We start from the raw sequence: 19325 nt of genomic DNA, 5'->3' as shown, positions 1-19325 counted from the left end.
ATGGTAATTTCATGGACCATATCTAAAAAAAACATGGTAATACCATGGACCATATCTAAAAAAAACATGGTAATACCATGGACCATATCTAAAAAAAACATGGTAATTTCATGGACCATATCTAAAAAAAACATGGTAATACCATGGACCATATCTAAAAAAAACATGGTAATACCATGGACTATATCTAAAAAAACATGGTAATACCATGGACCATATCTAATAAAACATGGTAATATCATGGACCATATCTAAAAAAACCATGGTAATATCATGGACCATGTATAAAAAAAAAAAAACACAGGTAATACGGTACCATGGTACATGTACAAATACACTGTATTACCAAAAAAAAAAAACATACAAATGAAAAAAACAACATATAACCATAGTAAATGTCCAAAAAACAAGGTAATACCATAGTACCAATACCAAACAACAAGGTAATACCATGGTACATTGGAAAGAAAAAAGTATTATCATGGTAAATGTAAAAAAACAAGGTAAAATGAAACAAAATGTGGTATTATGATACATGCCCACAATGTCATCGTTTTATCATGATACCATGTTTAAAAAGCCATGGAAACATCATGCTACTTTTAATCAGTGTAATATCAGTCTAAATTGTTGTTTCTTTTTAGATGAATCTATAGGCAAAAAATACAAGGGTTTGGCCTTACATGAAGATGCAGTAGATGGACAGAACAATAAAAACAAGCTCAATAAAAGGCTGTTGGATCACTTTCGAGACCTGGCTACCAGCAATAAAGACACAGATGAGGTAACATATAAAACCAACTAGGGATGCAGAAAAATTGCGGCTGCCGAAAATGGCATAAAAAGCTAATTTCGGTTTTCGGATGAAAGAGGTCAAAATAACAAAAACCTTTACTTATAAATCTTGTAACAGAAACACTCACATCATGGAGAAAAAGCATTCGTCATATTGATCATTGAAGCCCACATCCCCAGAAGTGAAGTGATCACTCTACAATATGCTACAATATGACACTAAAGAAGCAAAAGGCATTATTAAAGTAGTCCAGGTTCAAATACAATGTGATCAAAAAAAATTAATTGCCAATAGATCTGGCTTCATGTTCACTCAGGATTTGCACTGGAATTACTGTCAATTTTGCTGTGGCATTATCCAGCAGAGTAGTTAACAATAAAAGTTTTCTTAATAGGCTACACGACTTGGTGAGCTTTGGCAGACATAATGTCATATACTGTATTGGTGAGTATGACACAGTGATTGTGCTTGTGCTACAGGTGGACCTGCAGTTTCTGAATGACGTTCTCATGCGTGGAGCTGACCCCAACTCAGCAGATAAATATGGGCAAACAGCCCTGCACGAGGTTAATGTTTGACTCCTTACACAAGGCATTCAGTATATGCAATAAATTGTCACTGGTGTGTTCAAGTATACACTTTGTCTGGACTTCATTGCTTGTATTCAGATATTAAGAGTGACAGCTTGCCTGTAAGTCACATCATTTGCAAACATTTGTGCTGACTGGTAGATATCTCGGGCATGGAATGTGGACGTCATGAGGTTTTTCTTGGAGAGAGGGGCAGATTATCATAAGGCAGATGCTTTTGGAGTCACACCCCTTCATGTAGCCGCAGCCCTGGATTATGAGGACATGGTGCAGTTCCTGTTAGAAAGAGGAGGTGTGTTTTTCACATCCTTAGGTTAAAGCTGAAGTGTGAAAATGTTGCAATGTTAAAATATCACAGCTTAATATGCAGAGATAACTATAAGTATCATTCGAAGGTTGTCTCAGTGGTGCTAAAAAAATTAATTAGTTTGAGCAGCCCATCCAGCCCAACACAACAGCACTGACTCAACCAATGGTGTAAATTAGGTGTGGGACTAATTCACAGAAATAAACATTTCTGATTGAAATTCCCTCTGGAATACCTTGCCCCATAGACTTCCATTTTATGTCACTATTATCATGTTTTTTCAGTTTTTTTACCATCTGAGTGATGAATCAGAATTATTATCTGTGGTCATCTATATCATCTTAAAGCTCAGTTTTATTTGTTATACCTCATTGTAATGGCAGCTGACATTGAAGCTCGCACATATAAAGACAAGCAGACTCCGCTGCACTTTGCAGCTAAGAATGATTCAATTGGGGCAGTTCGAATGTTACTGCAGAACGAAGCGGACATGACTGTACGAGACTATAAAGAGAGGACGCCTCTACAGCTGGCAGCTAACTTTGGTAAGTTCTTTTTTATCTTATAGAAGTCTATAAAGTCAGAACATATCTCTACACATCCTCCATACAACAGGTGACAAATCTGATGACTGTTGTTATTGAACAAACGATTAATAATATATGCTTATAAGCTAGATCGTTCATTTTTACATGCTTGAATTGAGTTCAAATGTATTATTTTTAAGATCAAGCTTTAACTCACTGTAGAAACTTTATTCACTGTAGAAAGTACATCTATTTTTACTTCACCACAAGTTTTTCAGTGTATAAAGGACAAACAGAACATAAAATAGATATAAAATCTAATTTAAAAACCAAGGGCATAGCAGCCACAGGGGAAGTTGGGGACACGTCCTCCCGCACTCTTTATAAAAGTGAATTTTGTCCCCCGCATTTTTCCAAGCTAAACTACACCACCACCACTCAAGTGTTTTGTTACTTGAGTGGTGGTGGTGTAGTGGTCTAAAGCACATAACTGGTAATCAGAAGGTCACTGGTTCGATCCCCACAGCCACCACCATTGTGTCCTTGAGCAAGGCACTTAACTCCAGGTTTCTCCGGGGGGATTGTCCCTGTAATAAGTGCACTGTAATTCGCTTTGGATAAAAGCGTCTGCCAAATGCATAAATGTAAATGTTACTTTGGGCTGATTGAGTGACCATCCAGCCAATCACAGGTAAGCTTCATGAGCCGAAACAACACTTATGTAATAGGCCGTCAGTCAGACAGTCTAATCAACGTGGCTCAGTTCATTGCTACAAAGTTGCTGTCAACAATTCTCATCAATCCATGTTTTTTATCGCCATTGATCTAAATGAATAATCTAGTTTATGAGGAACACACAAACGAGAGTTATTTATCTGCGTATCATTCTTGATGATTGGCAGCGTTACGTGAAATGCACTGCAGAGAAAAACAAAGGATAATCCTTCTTTAAAGCACACATTGTAAGTGGAGTTTATATCAGGATTAAAGGATTAACATTTTCTTTTGATCGTTGATTCAGTGTCTAACTCATTTCACACAAGACACTCATTTGTCGCCACCTTCTGGCATCACCAGGAATGATCACTGAATCATTAAATGGATCTGAACAAACTGGTGAAAGTACTCAAAACACTTGAGCCACTTGGATACATTTAAATCCCACAATGAAAAAATAAATTGCACATGCACGATTGTCATTATTTTAATTGATTAAATAATTGATTCAGGACCAGCTTGTGCTCACTCTTTTATTGTCATGTGTGAAACAGAAGCTAGATGCCCTTTATTTTTGTGGCAAATTTTGAGACATTTTGCAATTATTTTGCAATACTTGATTCTTTAACATACTACAAATATTAAAAGTAAATAATACGGATACATTAATATAATACTTATATCAAACTTATATTAAAATATACTGTGATATATTAATACTGCTCTGTAAGTGTTGGGTCTGTGTGAGCCACCTACAGACAGTCCCCCGCCCACACTTTTATGCCGCTGTTAAAAACTATAATATCCTTGGGTATTTATTGTGTGTGTGTTTTCTATACAGATCGGAGTGAGGCAGCACGTTTGTTACTGGGGTTTGGAGCAGATGCTGGGGTACAGGACTCTGATGGACAGCTCTGCATCACTGCCATGATTGCTAAAATGACACCGGTGGTGAGTATTAAATGTCTAGAAACCTTTAGAAGACAAACTTTTACATACATTCTGCTCTTTTTAAAGATGTCTATCAATGTAAGCAAATATCATTTGGGAATTACCCGTCTTTCGAATATCTGGGTAGTGTGTTAAAAGGTGCTCCACGCATTTACAGGCCTCCAAAATACTCTCCAGCCTTCGCTGAGGACTTTACAGAACTGTTATCAACAATTACCTCAGAGTTTGACTGTTTTTCCATTGCTGGAGATTTTAACATTCACATAGATAATGCAGAAAACAATATGACAAAAGAAATCATAACTGTTTTAAAAACTTTTGATCTGACTCAGCATGTACATGGACCCACACACAATCATGGACACACTCTAGATTTACTTATCAGTAAGGGTCTAAACATTTCATCAATTGTTATTAAGGATGTAGCACTGTCTGATCATCTCTGTGTTTTCTTTGATATATTGATCTCTCCTGCCATTGAAGCTAGATCTGTGTCTGTCAAGAAGAAATGCTTAAATGAGAACACTAGTGTACTATTTATGAAGGCTATGTCTTTAACATCAAGTATATCTGCTGACTCTGTTGATTTTCTCCTTGATTCTTTTAACTCAAAAGTTAAAAGTGTAATTGATGATATTGCTCCTGTGAAAGTCAGGAAGAAGATTGGCAGACAAAAAGCACCTTGGAGAAACTCAACAGCAGTGCAATAGATGAAAAGACAATGCAGAAAAGCAGAGCGCATGTGGCGGAAGACAAAACTTGTAGTCCATTATAACATCTACAAAGACAGCATCCATGCTTTTAATATGGAACTAGGCAAAGCTAGACAGACTTTCTTCTCGAATATTATAAACAGCAACTTAAACAACACACACACTCTTTTTGCGACTGTAGAGAGACTGACAAACCCCCCAAGCCAGATTCCCAGTGAAATGCTCTCAGACAGCAAGTGCAGTGAGTTTGCTTCTTTCTTCTCTGAAAAAATCAATAATCAGCATCCTTGAGTTGTGCTGGGGTCAGACAAATCAAACCACAACCTGAGAATGTAGTTACTATGTCTGATTTCAAAGAAATTGATGGCAAAATTTTGGAAGAAACCGTACAGCACCTTAAAACATCAACCTGCGCCCTTGATGCACTTCCCACATCTTTTTTCAAAAGTGTGTTCAACTGTTTAGAAGCAGATCTCCTAGAAGTGATAAACTCTTCATTTCTCTCTGGGAGTTTTCCAAACTCCCTGAAAACTGCAGTTGTCAAGCCCCTCTTGAAAAAGAGCAATCTGGATAAGACCATATTAAGCAACTATAGACCGATCTCAAATCTGCCTTTCATAGGCAAGATCATTGAAAAAGTTGTCTTCAATCAGCTGAACAAATTCTTGAACTCAAATGGATACTTTGACAATTTTCAATCTGGTTTCCGATCGCATCACAGCACAGAGACAGCACTCATAAAGATAATAAACGATATTCGCTTTAAATACTGATACAGGCAAATTATCAGTACTGGTACTACTCGACCTCAGTGCTGCATTTGACACTGTTGATCACAACATACTTCTTGACAGGCTCGAAAACTGGGTGGGGCTTTCTGGGATGGTCCTAAAATGGTTCAGGTCATACTTAGAAGGGAGAGGTTATTATGTGAGTATAGGAGACCATAAGTCTGAGTGGACGTCCATGACATGCGGAGTCCCTCAAGGCTCAATTCTTGCGCCACTCCTGTTCAACCTGTATATGCTCCCAATGAGCCAAATAATGAGAAAGAACCAAATTGCTTACCACAGCTATGCAGACGACACACAGATCTACTTAGCCCTATCACCTAACGATTACAGCCCCATTGACTCCCTGTGCCAATGCATTGATGAAGTTAACAGTTGGATGTGCCAGAACTTTCTTCAGTTAAACAAAGACAAAACTGAAGTCATTGTGTTTGGAAACAAAGATGAAGTTCTCAAGGTGAATGCATACCTTGACGCTAGGGGTCAAACAACTAAAAATCAAGTCAGGAATCTTGGTGTGTCTCTAGAGTCAGACCTTAGTTTCAGTAGTCATGTCAAAGCAATAACTAAATCAGCATACTATCATCTGAAAAATATTGCAAGAATTAGATGCTTTGTTTCCAGTCAAGACCTAGAGAAACTTGTGCATGCTTTCATCACCAGCAGGGTGGATTATTGTAATGGACTCCTCACTGGCCTTCCCAAAAAGACCATAAGACAGTTGCAGCTCATACAGAACGCTGCTGCCAGGATTCTGAGCAGAACCAGAAAATATGAACATATCACACCAGTCCTCAGGTCTTTACACTGGCTCCCAGTTACATTTAGGATTGATTTTAAAGTATTATTACTGCTATATAAATCACTCAATGGGCTAGGACCTCAATATATTGCAGATATGCTCACTGAATATAAACCCAACAGATCACTCAGATCATTAGGATCACATCAGCTAGAAATACCAAGGGTTCACTCTAAGCAAGGAGAGTCTGCTTTTAGCTATTATGCCAGCCGCAGCTGGAACCAGCTTCCAGAAGAGATCAGATGTGCTCCTACAGTAGTCACATTCAAATCCAGACTCAAAACACATCTGTTTAGCTGTGCATTTACTGAATGAGCACTGTGCCACTGTGTGTCCGACTGTTTGTACTGTATTTTATTTTATTTTATTCTAAACTGTTTCAATTATTCTTATTTTTTTATTCTTATTTTAATCTCTTCTATGTAAAGCACTTTGAATTACCGTTGTGTATGAAATGTGCATTGATAACTTTGATAAAAAAAGTACACATTGTACTTTGCAATAATCATGATTTTGGTTTTGACAGGCTGATCTGGCAATGAATCAGTTCCATGTGAAAGACCGCATGGCCCGGCAGCAGTTTTACTACCTTCATCTCATGGAGCCAGAGCCTGCTGCCAAGAATAATCCCAAAATAACTGATCCATCATCAGCGGTACATATCTAATAGTTCCCTTATAAAAGTCTCTTAGAAAAACATACTTCAAGTGGTATCAAGTTATACTGATAATGGTGTCATGAAATACCAGGGTAATAAATGATCACCATATTCATGTGGTATTTACACTACCAGTCAAATGTTTGCACACACTTGACATAATGTATGTTTCTCATATGTTTCTCATTTATGGTCTTAAATCCATTTGATCTTAGAAATAGTTTACCCAAAAATGAAAAATTCTCTCATCATTTATTTACCCTCAGGCCATCGCAGATGTGTATGACTTCAGACGTTTATCTCAGCTCTGTAGGTCCATACAATGCAAGTCAATAGGGTTTAAAATTTTAAAGCTCAAAAAGCACATAAAGGCAGCATGAAAGTAATCCATCTGACTCCAGTGGTTAAATCTATGTCTTCAGAAGCAATATGATAGGTGTGGATGAGAAACAGATCTATATTTAAGCCCTTTTTACTATAAATATAAATTTTTATGTATATAAATATACATACATTTTTCTTTTTATCCCCTTTTCTCCCAATTTGGAATACTCAATTCCCACCACTAAGTAGGTTCTCGTGGTGGAGCGGTTACTCACCTCAATCCGGGTGGTGGAGGACAAGTCACAAGTACTTCTGCTTCTAAAACCGTCAATCCATGCAGCTTATCACATGGCTCGCTGTGCATGACTCCGTGGAGACTCACAGCATGTGGAGCCTCATGCTACTCTCTACGATCCATGCACAACTTACCACATGCCCCATTGAAAGCGAGAGCCACTAATTGTGACCACGAGGAGGTTACCCCATGTGACCCTCCCTAGCAACCGGCCCAATTTGGTTGCTTAGGAGACCTGGCTTGAGTCACTCAGCACACCCTGGATTCAAACTCGCGACTCCAGGGGTGGTAGCCAGCGGCAATACTCGCTGAGCTACCCAGGCCCCCCACATTCTTCTTCTTCTTTTTTATGGCGATTCGCAATCTTCATGCATATCGCCACCTACTGGTATTTAAATACTTAAATATTGATCTGTTTCTCACCCACATCTATTATATCACTTCAGACGACATTGATTTAAACACTAGTGTCTTATGGATTACTTGTATGCTGCATTTATGTGCTTTTTGGAGCTCCATAGATCTGGCCACCATTTACTTGCATTTTATGGACCTACAGAGCTGAGATATTCTTCTAAAAAAAAAGAAGAAAGAAAGTAATCCGGGATGGCATGAGGGTGAGTAAATGGTTAGAGAATTAAAAAAAATTGGTGAAATATCCCTTTAAGGCTTTTGCTTAAATGCTTGAAAGTAGTATGAACATGTCGCTTCCTGTGAATTTCTTCACAAACATAGCATTTTAATTAGACAATTTATTTATTTGTTATAAATGAATAGGACCGGAAAGTGAATGAAACATAGCCAACAAGTGTCCAACATGGAGCTCCTTCGATACTGTTTAAAAGCATCCCAGGTGGTACTTCATGAAGTTGGTGGAGAGAATATTCAGAGTGTGCAGAGCTGGTATCAAGAGTGGCGACTTTAAAGAAGCAACATTTTATGGGTCACTGCATAATTCCCATACTTCCATTTGTGTTATTTTGTACTTTTGACTTAATGATTAAAGTGTTCCACCTTTTAAAATGGAAGTATATGTGTCCAAACGTTTGACTGGTAGTGTATATAGTGCTCCATGGTACTTAGAATAACTTGGTTGGTACTACAATGGTACATAATAATAATAATAATTGTATTATAATGGCAGCATGACCAAAAAACAAGGTATAACATGGCACTTTTTTGTTATGTTAAAACATTTGTTTCCCACATGCATTACAAATAGTGCTGCATTAGATTGTAAGAGTTGTCTCTATCAACAGCTGGAGTTTATTGTGAACCAGGGTAAACTGGACCTCATCATGCATCCTGTAGTTCAGAAACTCATCACTGTCAAATGGAACTTATACGGCAGGTAAACTGCTATCAAAGTCTAATGCTGCTATAAGGAGAAACAGCAACAGAGTTTAACATCAGAATTATATGCATTCCACCGCTACAGAACGGGTGCCTGGATACTCTTGCTTCTCAACTTCCTTTTTATCGTCTCCTGGACAACAGTAGCTATATCAGTGTCTGTGACAGAGGAGAGTGATCGGTATGTTCTTCCTCAGGTAAGCCCAATGATGGAGACAAAGTTTTTATAATCTGCATTTATAAAGGAAATGTTTGCCCAACAGCAATAGGCCTCTAGTTTTGTTTGTTTTTTGTGTAATCAAAAGTGAGTACTTTTCTAGTTTTTTAGTCAACTTTCATGTACACTTTTAAAAAGAGTACTTCTATGTTTACTAGAGTAATATTTCATTAGATATTTCATACAGGCAACACTTCACTATAAGGTTCCATTCTTTAACATTAGTTATTGCATTAGATATCATAAACTCATAATGAACAATGTATTTAGTACAGTGTTATAATACAATTGTTCATTGTTAGCTAATGTTAACAAATGGAACCTTATTGTAAAGTTGTACCTATATATTTGACTTATGTATAGATTTTCATGTACTTCGTCCACCAATTGGTAAGCCAAAATAAACAACTGCTGCTACCCTAATATTGCAACGGGTGGAATATCCTAATATTTCTGAGAACACACAATGCAAACGGATGCATGATCTCTGGAAAGACGGCTGTATTGATGAGTTTTCTCATAATTACTTCTGTGTGTAGGACTGGTGGCGTGTGTTGTTGTTAGTTTTGGCACTGGTGCTGACTGTGACCGACATGTACAAGGAAGTGATGGAGATTTTGCGATCGGGTAGGAAACTCAAGGTCTGGCAGCGCTGGACTGTACAGAAACTCAACGATGACTTGAGCTGCTCTCACCCCATGTGGCCCGAGGTAACACACTGAGCCCATTTATAAACCCAGTCAGGTTAGTTTGAATGTGCAAAATGTGTTTTCTCATACAGTATATAAGTCTTTGTTACATTTAAAAGAATGTTGCAGGTTGGCACAAGTTAAGCTTCAAAGACAGCATCTGTGGAATGCTGCATACCAATTTTGATTTGTCTTAAAATAATAAAAAAATAAAAAATAAATCGCATTTACAATAAAGCACTTACAATGGAAGTCTATGGGGCAAGGCGTTACAAAAAGGTTGAAGGTAGAAAAGTACTGCATACAATATTGTTAAAATGCTTAAATGAATTATTCCGTTCATAAATGTGTTATTTGCACTGTAAAGTTGCCTAAATCATCCTTTTAGCAGTGGCACTACTTTTATAGGCAGATGGTTAGCTCAGTGAGTGAAGATGCTGACTACCACCCCTGGGGGCGTGAGTTCGAATCCAGGGTGTGCTGAGTGACTCCAGCCAGGTCTCCTAAGCAACCAAATTGGCCTGGTTGCTAGGGAGGGTAGAGTCACATTGGGTAACCTCCTTGTGGTTGCAATTAGTGATTCTCGCTCTCAATGGGGCTCGTGGTAAGTTGTGCATGGATTGTGGAGAATACCACATGCTGTGAGTCTCCGCGGTGTCATGCACAGCGAGCCACGTGCTAATTTGCTCGGAATGGCGTTCTCAGAAGTGGAGGCAACTGAGACTTGTCCTCCACCACTCGGATTGTGGTGAGTATCCACGCCACCACGAGGGCCTACTAAGTAGTGGGAATTAGGCATTCCACATTGGGAGTAAAGGGGATCAAATATATAGATTTTTAAATAAATAATGGAAGTCTATGGGCCAAGGCATTGCACCAGAATAAACATTCAAATGCACACAATTTTGAAAGCACATCCACAAGATGATAAAATATGATAAAAATGATTAACAAATCATGTCTGTGTAAAGTTATATACAATATTAGTTAATATCATGAACATGTAACGGCAGGAAACCCTGTAACTTTTGCACAGTACGCACAAGGATAGCAGAAAGTGACTGTTTACATGCAAACTCCGCCTGCAGGAATTACATTAGTCATACATAACAAGTTCATCCGCCTAGAAAAGTTGCCCTATTGGTAAAAGGATGATTTAAACAACTTTTGTATGGAAGAATAAAAATAAGCTCTTTTTTTACAAAAATAGAAAATGCAAAATACTAAACCCTCCGGAATGCCTTGCCCCATAGACTTAATTTTCTATACCCACTTATACTATGTATGGTCATGAGGCTTTGTTGGTTTATTAAAAGAATAGTTCACCCAAAAATGAAAATTCTCTAATCGTTTACTCATCCTCATGCCATTCCAGATGTGTATGACTTTCTTTCCTCTGCTAAACACATACAATAATTATTAGAAGAATATCTCAGCTCTGTAAGTCCATACAATACAAGAGAATGGTTGCCAAAATTTTGAAGCTCCAAAAAGCACATAAAGGCAATATAAAAGTACTTCAGAAGTGATATGACAGGTATGGGTGAGAAACAGATCAATATTTAAGTCCTCTTTTTACTATAAATTTCCACTTTCAAACAGTCCTCATAAGCACTCTTCTTAAGGGTTCTTCTTCTTTTATTTTTGGTGATTCACATTCTTGTGCATATCGCCACCTTCTGGTCAGGGAGGAGAATTTATAGCACAAATCTACTTAAAAATGTATCTGTTTCTCACCTGCACTTATATTGCTTCTGAAGACATAGAACCACTGAAGCCTTATGTATTACTTTTATGCTGCCTTTATGTCCTTTTTGGGGCTTCAAAGTTTTGGACCTGTTGACTTACGTTGTATGAACCTACAGAGCTGAGATATTCTTTTCTTCATTTGTGTTCTGTAGAAGAAAGATAGTCATTCACATCTGGGATGGCATGAGGATTTGTTTTTATTTTGTATAAACTGAGGGAGGATTCAAAATGTTTTCTGTGCTAATTGACAGATGCTATCCATAGAACTTTAATTTAAAGCTCACTGTGATGTAAATGCAGTGTTTACATCATAGTAAAAACACACAACTGTAAGGACAAAAATCATAATTAATATGTTTTGGGTTAATACAGGAACGCAAGTACTTAGAAGCACAAATTGAGTCCATTCGAACCTTAAAAGGAACCTACTTTCAAGACTCCTGGTAATATACTCATAATGACCTAATGATAAAGTATAATGTGAAAGAATTTGAATATGTACAGTATGTGAATAATGAATTGACTGTTTGACTATTCATGTTGATATGTCTCTTGCAGGAATATCTTTGACTGGGTTGTGTATTTTCTACTAATGGCAGTTCTGGGTGTCCATGTGGCAGATATATTCCTGGTGTCTAACTCGCTTCGAGAGAACAGTCTTCGCCTCTTTGCAGTGTCCATTATTTTCCTGTGGTTAAGGCTGATGAAGCATGTCAGAGCATTTAGGTAATATAGACTTTCTAACCTCTATAGGGTTACCTCGTAAATAGCGTTTACCATAGACATATATACCACATATGCTGCAAACCAATGACATCATGTATAATGTCAACACCTTGACTGTAAGGATGACACTCTAGCCAGATTGCCTGCAGCCAAATGGTACCACCTGGTCAGTGGCCCAAATATCTCTGGTTTCACTGACACCACGGGTGGTCTCTTCTCTGTGGCTAGGTAACCTTGGTAATATATAATCAGTGTTACAATAACCATAGAAAAATAAGGAAGGGGGTTTTTGCAATGTGCTCAATTTGTATACATGTGCTGGGATATCGAATCACAACATTCTAACTTTAACTTGTAGCGTGAGAGAGTACTTCTACCGTGACAAGCTGTTGTACCAGTAAAGGTGAAATTTCTGCACATTTTTGTAGTTATATCACTGATATAGATGTTATACTCTAGGGCTATGGGTCCATTCATTGTCATGCTGGGGAAGATTGCCGGAGATGTGCTGCGTTTCCTCTTCCTGTATATAGAGATCTACATTCCATATGCCTGTGCTTTCTGGATCATATTTGGAGGTTCATGCTGCACAAAGACTTTTATATTTGTATAATGGAAGATTAATGCATGAGACATTAAAGGGATACTTCACCCAAAATTGAAAATTATCTCATCATTTACTCACTCTCATGCCATCCCAGATGTGTGAGACTTTCTTTCTTCAACAGAACACAAACAATGACTTCTAGAAAAATATATCCTCTCAGTAGGTCCATACAATGCAAGTGAATGGTGATCAGAAAAACCAAAAACCACATAAAGGAAACATAAAAGTAATCCATCTCTTCAGAAGCGAAATGATAAAATCCATATCTTCAGAAGCGAAATGATAGGTGTGGGTGAGAAGTCCTTTTTTACTCTAAATCTCCACTTTAACTTTCACTTTCAGATGTGAAAGTGAAACTAAACAGGCACCACATGTGACTTTCTGATGTAAAAGTGAAAGTGGAGATTTAGAGGGCAAAATACTTCAATATTGATCTGTTTCTCACCCACACCTATCATATCGCTTCAGAAGACATTGATTTAAACACTGGAGTCATTTGGATTACTTTTATGCTGCCAGAGCTGAAATATTCTTCTAAAATCTTTGTTTGTGTTCTGCTGAAAAACAGAGTCATACACATCTGTGATGGCATGAGGTTGAGTAAATGAGAAGAGAATTTTCATTTTGGGTGAACTATAACTTTAACTATTAATTTGCTGCTCTCAGGCTTAGCTGAGATCCCAAGTATGGAGACTGTTCCTCAGCTGCTGTACAGCCTGTACCGTATCACCCTGGTGGATGATTATGAGTTTGATGCCATGTTGGATGTGGATGCAGTGATGGCATACCTGCTCTGTGGAACATTCCTGGCCCTGTCTGCCATCCTTTGTGTCAATCTGCTGATTGCTCTGCTTTCTGACACCTTCCAAAGGTATTAATCAAAGGGATAAATGTACCCACTTCCTTCGCTCTTTGTAACGTCAAAGGAATAGGTCACCCAATAATGACATTACTGTAATATTTTACTCACCCTCATGTCATTCTAAACCCATATGCTGGCAACAGTATTAAACTATATATGATTAAAGAACCATAAAAGTTGTTCAGACAACTTGTGTGCTGTATTCAGAGTCTTCTCAAGCTATGTGTGAGGAACAGACTGAAATTTAGAACTTTGTTCACTGAAAATCTTCCCCTCCGCTGCAACTCTAAATCTCATTCTCCATTACACATATTTGAGCCGGCATGTTGCATTATTTTTTAAAACACTTAAAAGATACCCAATGGAGTTTTGATGTAAATGGATTCAATCCTGGACTGACACGTCAACTCATCAGATTATTAGTGAATAATGATTTCATTTTATTTCTGTTTCTCACACAAAGCTATCATATATCTTCAGAAGATTTAAAATATAGTGCACAAGTTAAATGGACTACTTTAATGTTTAAATTTAATATTTTACTTAGCTAAAAATAGCAGCACATGAGTTTGGAACAGCATGACAGTTAGTAAATAATCCCATGTTGATTTTTGGGTGAACTATTAATTTAACTATGACATATTAAACACTTGTGTTTGTAGGGTTTATGATAATGCATTGGCCAATGCAGTGATGCAACAAGCAGCTATCATTCTGCAGATAGAGGAGTCCATGCCTTTTCTGAGACGTTGCTATGACAAAGAGTACATCCACTGCCATTGTGCACCTCTTGGAGAGTTCTACGATGACGATGTCACCATTGACCCAAATAAGCATGCTGAGATGAAGAAGCTCACGGAACAGATCAAGGTGTCTGGGTTAAAAGAATAGTTCAATTACAAATTTAAAATTTTCCTCATACAACCTTTACAACCTTTATATGCCATTTGGACTATATTTAGCAACTGTCTGTTAAATATGGACGCATGTAGTATATTTTCATCTCTCAATTGTTAAAGTGATAGTTCTCTCATAATTTACACACCCTCATGCCATCCCAGATGTGTGACTTTCTTTCTTCTGCAGAACACAAATTTAGATTTTTAGAAGAATATCTCAGCTCTGTAGGTCTATACAATGCAAGTGAATGGTGACCAGAACTCAGAAGGTTAAATTTAATTACATAAAGGAGGCATACAATTGATCCACAAGGCTCCAGTGTTTAAATCCATATCTTCTGAAGCGATATGATAGATATGGGTGAGAAACAATTAAATATTTAAGTCCTTTACTATCAATCTCCATCTTTGAACAGCCCCAACCAGCTAGTGGCTGCATGTGAAATTGAAAGTCACGTCCACACCAGAATGTGGAAGTGAAATTGTATATTTACTGTTAAAAATGGACTTGAAAATTTGATCTGTTTCTCACCTACACCTATCATATCGCTTCAGAAGATATGGATTTAACTACTGGAGTCTTGTGGATTACCTCTATACTGCTTTTTGTGCTTTCAAAGTTCTGGTCACCATTCACTTGCATTGTGAGGACCAACAGAGCTGAGATATTCTTTAAAAAATCTTAATTTGTGTTCTGCAGAAGAAAGTCATACACATCTGTGGTGGCATGACGGTGAGTAAATGGGTGAACTGTCCCTTTAAGTCTCTATTTGAACTGTAGTATTTCTTAGATTTACATAACTGAAACTGTGTATGTTTTGCAGGATACTTTAGATGAATATCTGAACATCCAAAAAGAGACACACTTGCATCAATCAGCCTACGCCACACAAGAAGCCACTAGGTTGATTGATACATTTCTTAAAACTACTCTTAGATTGTTACATTCGTTCAAATATTCCCATTTACCTATAATCTGTATTGTGCCATGTGATATTCCCAAGAAAGACCACCTAACGCATGTTTCTTACAGAGGTAGAAGCGTCACACCTCCAGAGAAAGCAGAACATCTCAAGACTCTTCACAGACTTGAGAAAGACCAGCAGAAGCACAGTCAAGACCTGAGTGAGCTGAAGGCCGATGTGAAAGAGCTCCAGAGTTTGCTGCTTCAACTGATACAGCACAAGCCAGCATCATGTAAGAGACTTATGCACTTACTGTATAATGAAAGTCAGTTGCCCTATAGATTTCCATTGTTAAGTGCATTTCTGTCAACATGATTTTTTGTTTGGTTTTACAAACTGAGGTATGTTTCAAAAGTAATGTCTGCAGTATTTAAAGTGCATGAAATTAAAAGTGTAATTAAATTGTATTTAATTCCTCCACCTTTTTGGCTGACAATTTGAATCCCTCTTTTCAACCTCTCCCCTTCAACAAACTTCCTCCTTGATGGTTTAAATCCTGTCCAGCTTTACATTGTTTTCTTGTAGTGTCAGATATTTCCTTGTTTCTCTCAGGAAATATGCCAGGAAATATCCCTTAAAGTGATGTGATTGATGTTTCCGTAGCTACCTATGATGCCATGAAACCCTCAACAAGCTAAAATGGATGGGAAAACATTTGATGCTATCCAGGGACCTACAGAAACCAGCAATCAGTCTGGATAAATAAAAGTAGAAAGCCCTGCTAAATACTTTGTTAGATGGTCTAAATGAGATCACGTATGATTTTGTAACTTACAAACAATACTTTGCTTGCAAGCTCAAAATGTTGCCTTCTAACACTTACTATGAATCTTTTGCAGTTAATTTAGCCATAACCACTCAACAAAAATTTCTATTAAAAATTTGTTTTGTAGAAGATTTCAGCAGTAGGTGCGCTTTTTTATTTTTAGTAAATAATTTTTAGTGCCCGAATTCGTGTTGACGTAATACTGATTCAAGTTGTAGGGAGCTGACTGAGACACTCCCTCTGTTAAAACAATATTTTAAGATTTATTATTTCAATTTCATAACAAAATTCCATCAGATTGAATTGTGTAATGTTTAACAAAATTAAACTGATAAAACTTTAAATATTTTTTTTTATTATTTTTTTTTTTTTCATTTTATTAAAGACTACCTAATTTCAGTATGATGGAATTTTGTTATGAAATTGAAATACGTAAATCTTGGAATTATTTTTATGAGTGTTTATGCAAAAAACTAAACTTACAGAACATTTTAAAGCTATTATTTTCTTGCCTTGCAAGCACTTGTATTTCCTTCTGGAAATCTTTAACATTTTTAAACAAATAAATATGTTTCTTTAAAAGATGTTTACAATGTGGGTATGTATCTGTGTGATGTGATCTAAATTATGAAGGTTTGTTTAATTAAAAAACATGAAATAAAAATTACTGCTTGGCCTCCTTCTTTGTACCCCAACTGCACATACTTAACCCTCATATTGTTTTGTGAAACAGCACCCTCCTTTTGTCCATTGGGTCATTTTTTACCCATATTGAAAACCATTCAAAATGCCATTCAAAATAAATATTCGGGTTCAAAACAAGTTAAGCTCAATTGACAGCCTTTGTGGCATAATGTTGATCACCACAAAAATAATTTTTCTTTAAAAAAAGCTAAACTCGAGATAAGAGTGAGGCATTTACAATGGAAGTGAATAGGGCCAATTTTGGGGGTTAAAAGCAGAAATGGGAAGCTTATAATTTTACTCACTTACATTAATTATTCTGTTAAAACTTTTGTATTATTTGAAAGTTAAAATACTCACTGTTTCAAAACTATAGCCACAAGACATAAACACTATGTGTGTTAACATGATTATAGTGTGATAATATAACTGCAAGCAGCAATCAACAACCCCAAGCACAGTGGGCCCATTTCCTCCTGGCGGCTTTAGTAAAACAATGCATACACATTTTTTAAGCGATTTGTGTACATGTAAATGTTTTTTTCAAAGACTGTTGTAAGGGCCACACTTCCTGCTGCCAGTTAGTGGCTCTACGACCGTGACCCACAGTAGATACATCAATGTGATCATCCCTCAAGCCCAAACATATTAGTCAATTTTGAAATAAATCAAATGATGCATGCAGAAGATATGACATAATTCTTTCTTCCTATTTTTTTTTTACTTTATCACATCCCCATGGAGACGCTGTTTGAGACATCAAAAATCCGTTCACAATTCAGCATCTTCAATATTTTGGCATGACGTTTCCTAAGTTTGGTGCCAGTCAAATGAATTCCCTATGAAGAGTATTTCAAATTCCAGAGCATGCCATTTTCAAACAATCCAAAATGGCTGACAACCTATTGGGAGCTAATGTCTATGGTGTGAAAGTTGACCAGCTTGATGAGATCTACATACAATATGTAAAATGTTTGGTGACTGTAGTTGAAAAGGGATGTGCTAAAGAGTCCCCTGAACATGGCCATTTTCTATTTGGCACTATTGAGCCCCCTCTACACACCCATGAATGAAGCTTTGCCCAGCCCTAATGGCCTATGATTCTGTTTAATATGTTGCCATGGCAACAGTAGTTAAGATATCGAAAATCCCTTCATAATATTAAATCTGTACTGTCTTGACATTATGAAATAAATTTGAAGCAGTTCAGATTAAAATAAGATTGCTATTCCAAAGTCTGTAAAAAGTGGCCCATTTCCTTGTGCCAGTTGGTGGCGCTACGATCGTGCCCCACAATAGTCATATCCATGTGATCAGCCCCCAATACCAAACATAAATCTAAATTTTGACACAATGCACTCCGAAGATATGAGCACTTCATACTTCACCTCTTTATTATTTTTTGTCATTATTTTATCGCCTCGCCATGGCAACACCGTTAAAAATATAAAAAATCTGTTCGCAATTTAGCATCTTCAATGTCACATAAATACTCTAGGAGGAGTATTTTAAATTCCAGATCATGCGTTTTTCAAACAATGCAACATGGCAGACTTCCTGTTGGGCAGAGCCTATGGATATGAGGGTGAAAGGTGTCCAGCTTGATGAGATCTATATGTGTACAAAGTTTGGTTACTGTAGGTGAAAAGGCATGTGCTACAGAGCATGTTAAGTGACCCAAAATCCCCTGAGACCTTGAAAAGAAGAATGTTAACAGTAATTCTTAAGAAAACAATAGGGCCCCCCCACTTACAGTGCTTGGGTCCTAACAATCACTTACTAACCTTTTCTGTGTAAGTTATAGCCAATTTTACAACTTTGTTGCCATGACGATGTAATGTCAACAAACCCTAAAACTTTTTTGCTAATTAACATTATGCCAAAAATGCTGTCGATTGAGCCGGAATATTCTTTTAATGGAGTAAAATTATTTTAAAAGTTTTTTTTGTTTTGTTTTGTTTTGTTACAAACTTGTTAAACATTGGTCAGGGATGTCTTAATTTACATTGTTAACTATATTATAAATACTATATTAACTATATTACAACAATTTCTTATTTATTCTGCTTGTAGAAAATCAAGAGTGAAAAGGTCTTTTACCATTGTGGGGCATTTAGCCCCATTGTACTCTTATTGTTTAGTAAACTTATTTACTAACATATTAATTGTGCAAAACTGTACAAAATACCCTCTGTGTGCGTGTGGACATGTGTATGTGTGCAGAAACACTTATTGAAAGAAAAGAATGCAACTTGTGGGATAGATGCAGCACCGAATGGAGCAGGTTGGGGGAGCAAGAACAGCATGGGGTTAGACTCTAGCTGCTAGAGGCTTTAT

General features: G+C 37.1%; 1 protein-coding gene across 1 annotated transcript; it reads left to right on the top strand.

Moving 5' to 3' along the window:
- Positions 1 to 395: 395 nt before the first annotated feature.
- On the top strand, positions 396 to 16603 carry si:ch73-193i2.2 (transient receptor potential channel pyrexia). Its single transcript, XM_052089838.1, has 18 exons — positions 396 to 411; positions 645 to 784; positions 1276 to 1362; positions 1528 to 1678; positions 2077 to 2238; positions 3686 to 3888; positions 6721 to 6849; positions 8731 to 8822; positions 8910 to 9021; positions 9581 to 9751; positions 11852 to 11922; positions 12038 to 12205; positions 12665 to 12783; positions 13479 to 13683; positions 14337 to 14544; positions 15398 to 15477; positions 15607 to 15770; positions 16142 to 16603. The coding sequence occupies exons 1-18, from the start codon at positions 396 to 398 to the stop codon at positions 16174 to 16176; spliced, it is 2313 nt and encodes a 770-aa protein (XP_051945798.1). The 3' UTR covers positions 16177 to 16603.
- The last annotated feature ends 2722 nt before the right edge of the window (positions 16604 to 19325 follow it).

Source organism: Xyrauchen texanus, chromosome 24 (assembly GCF_025860055.1).
Source record: "Xyrauchen texanus isolate HMW12.3.18 chromosome 24, RBS_HiC_50CHRs, whole genome shotgun sequence".
NCBI lineage: Eukaryota > Metazoa > Chordata > Actinopteri > Cypriniformes > Catostomidae > Xyrauchen > Xyrauchen texanus.
The sequence above is the reverse complement of the archived record's forward strand: the minus strand, read 5'-3'. Positions and strand labels throughout refer to the sequence as shown.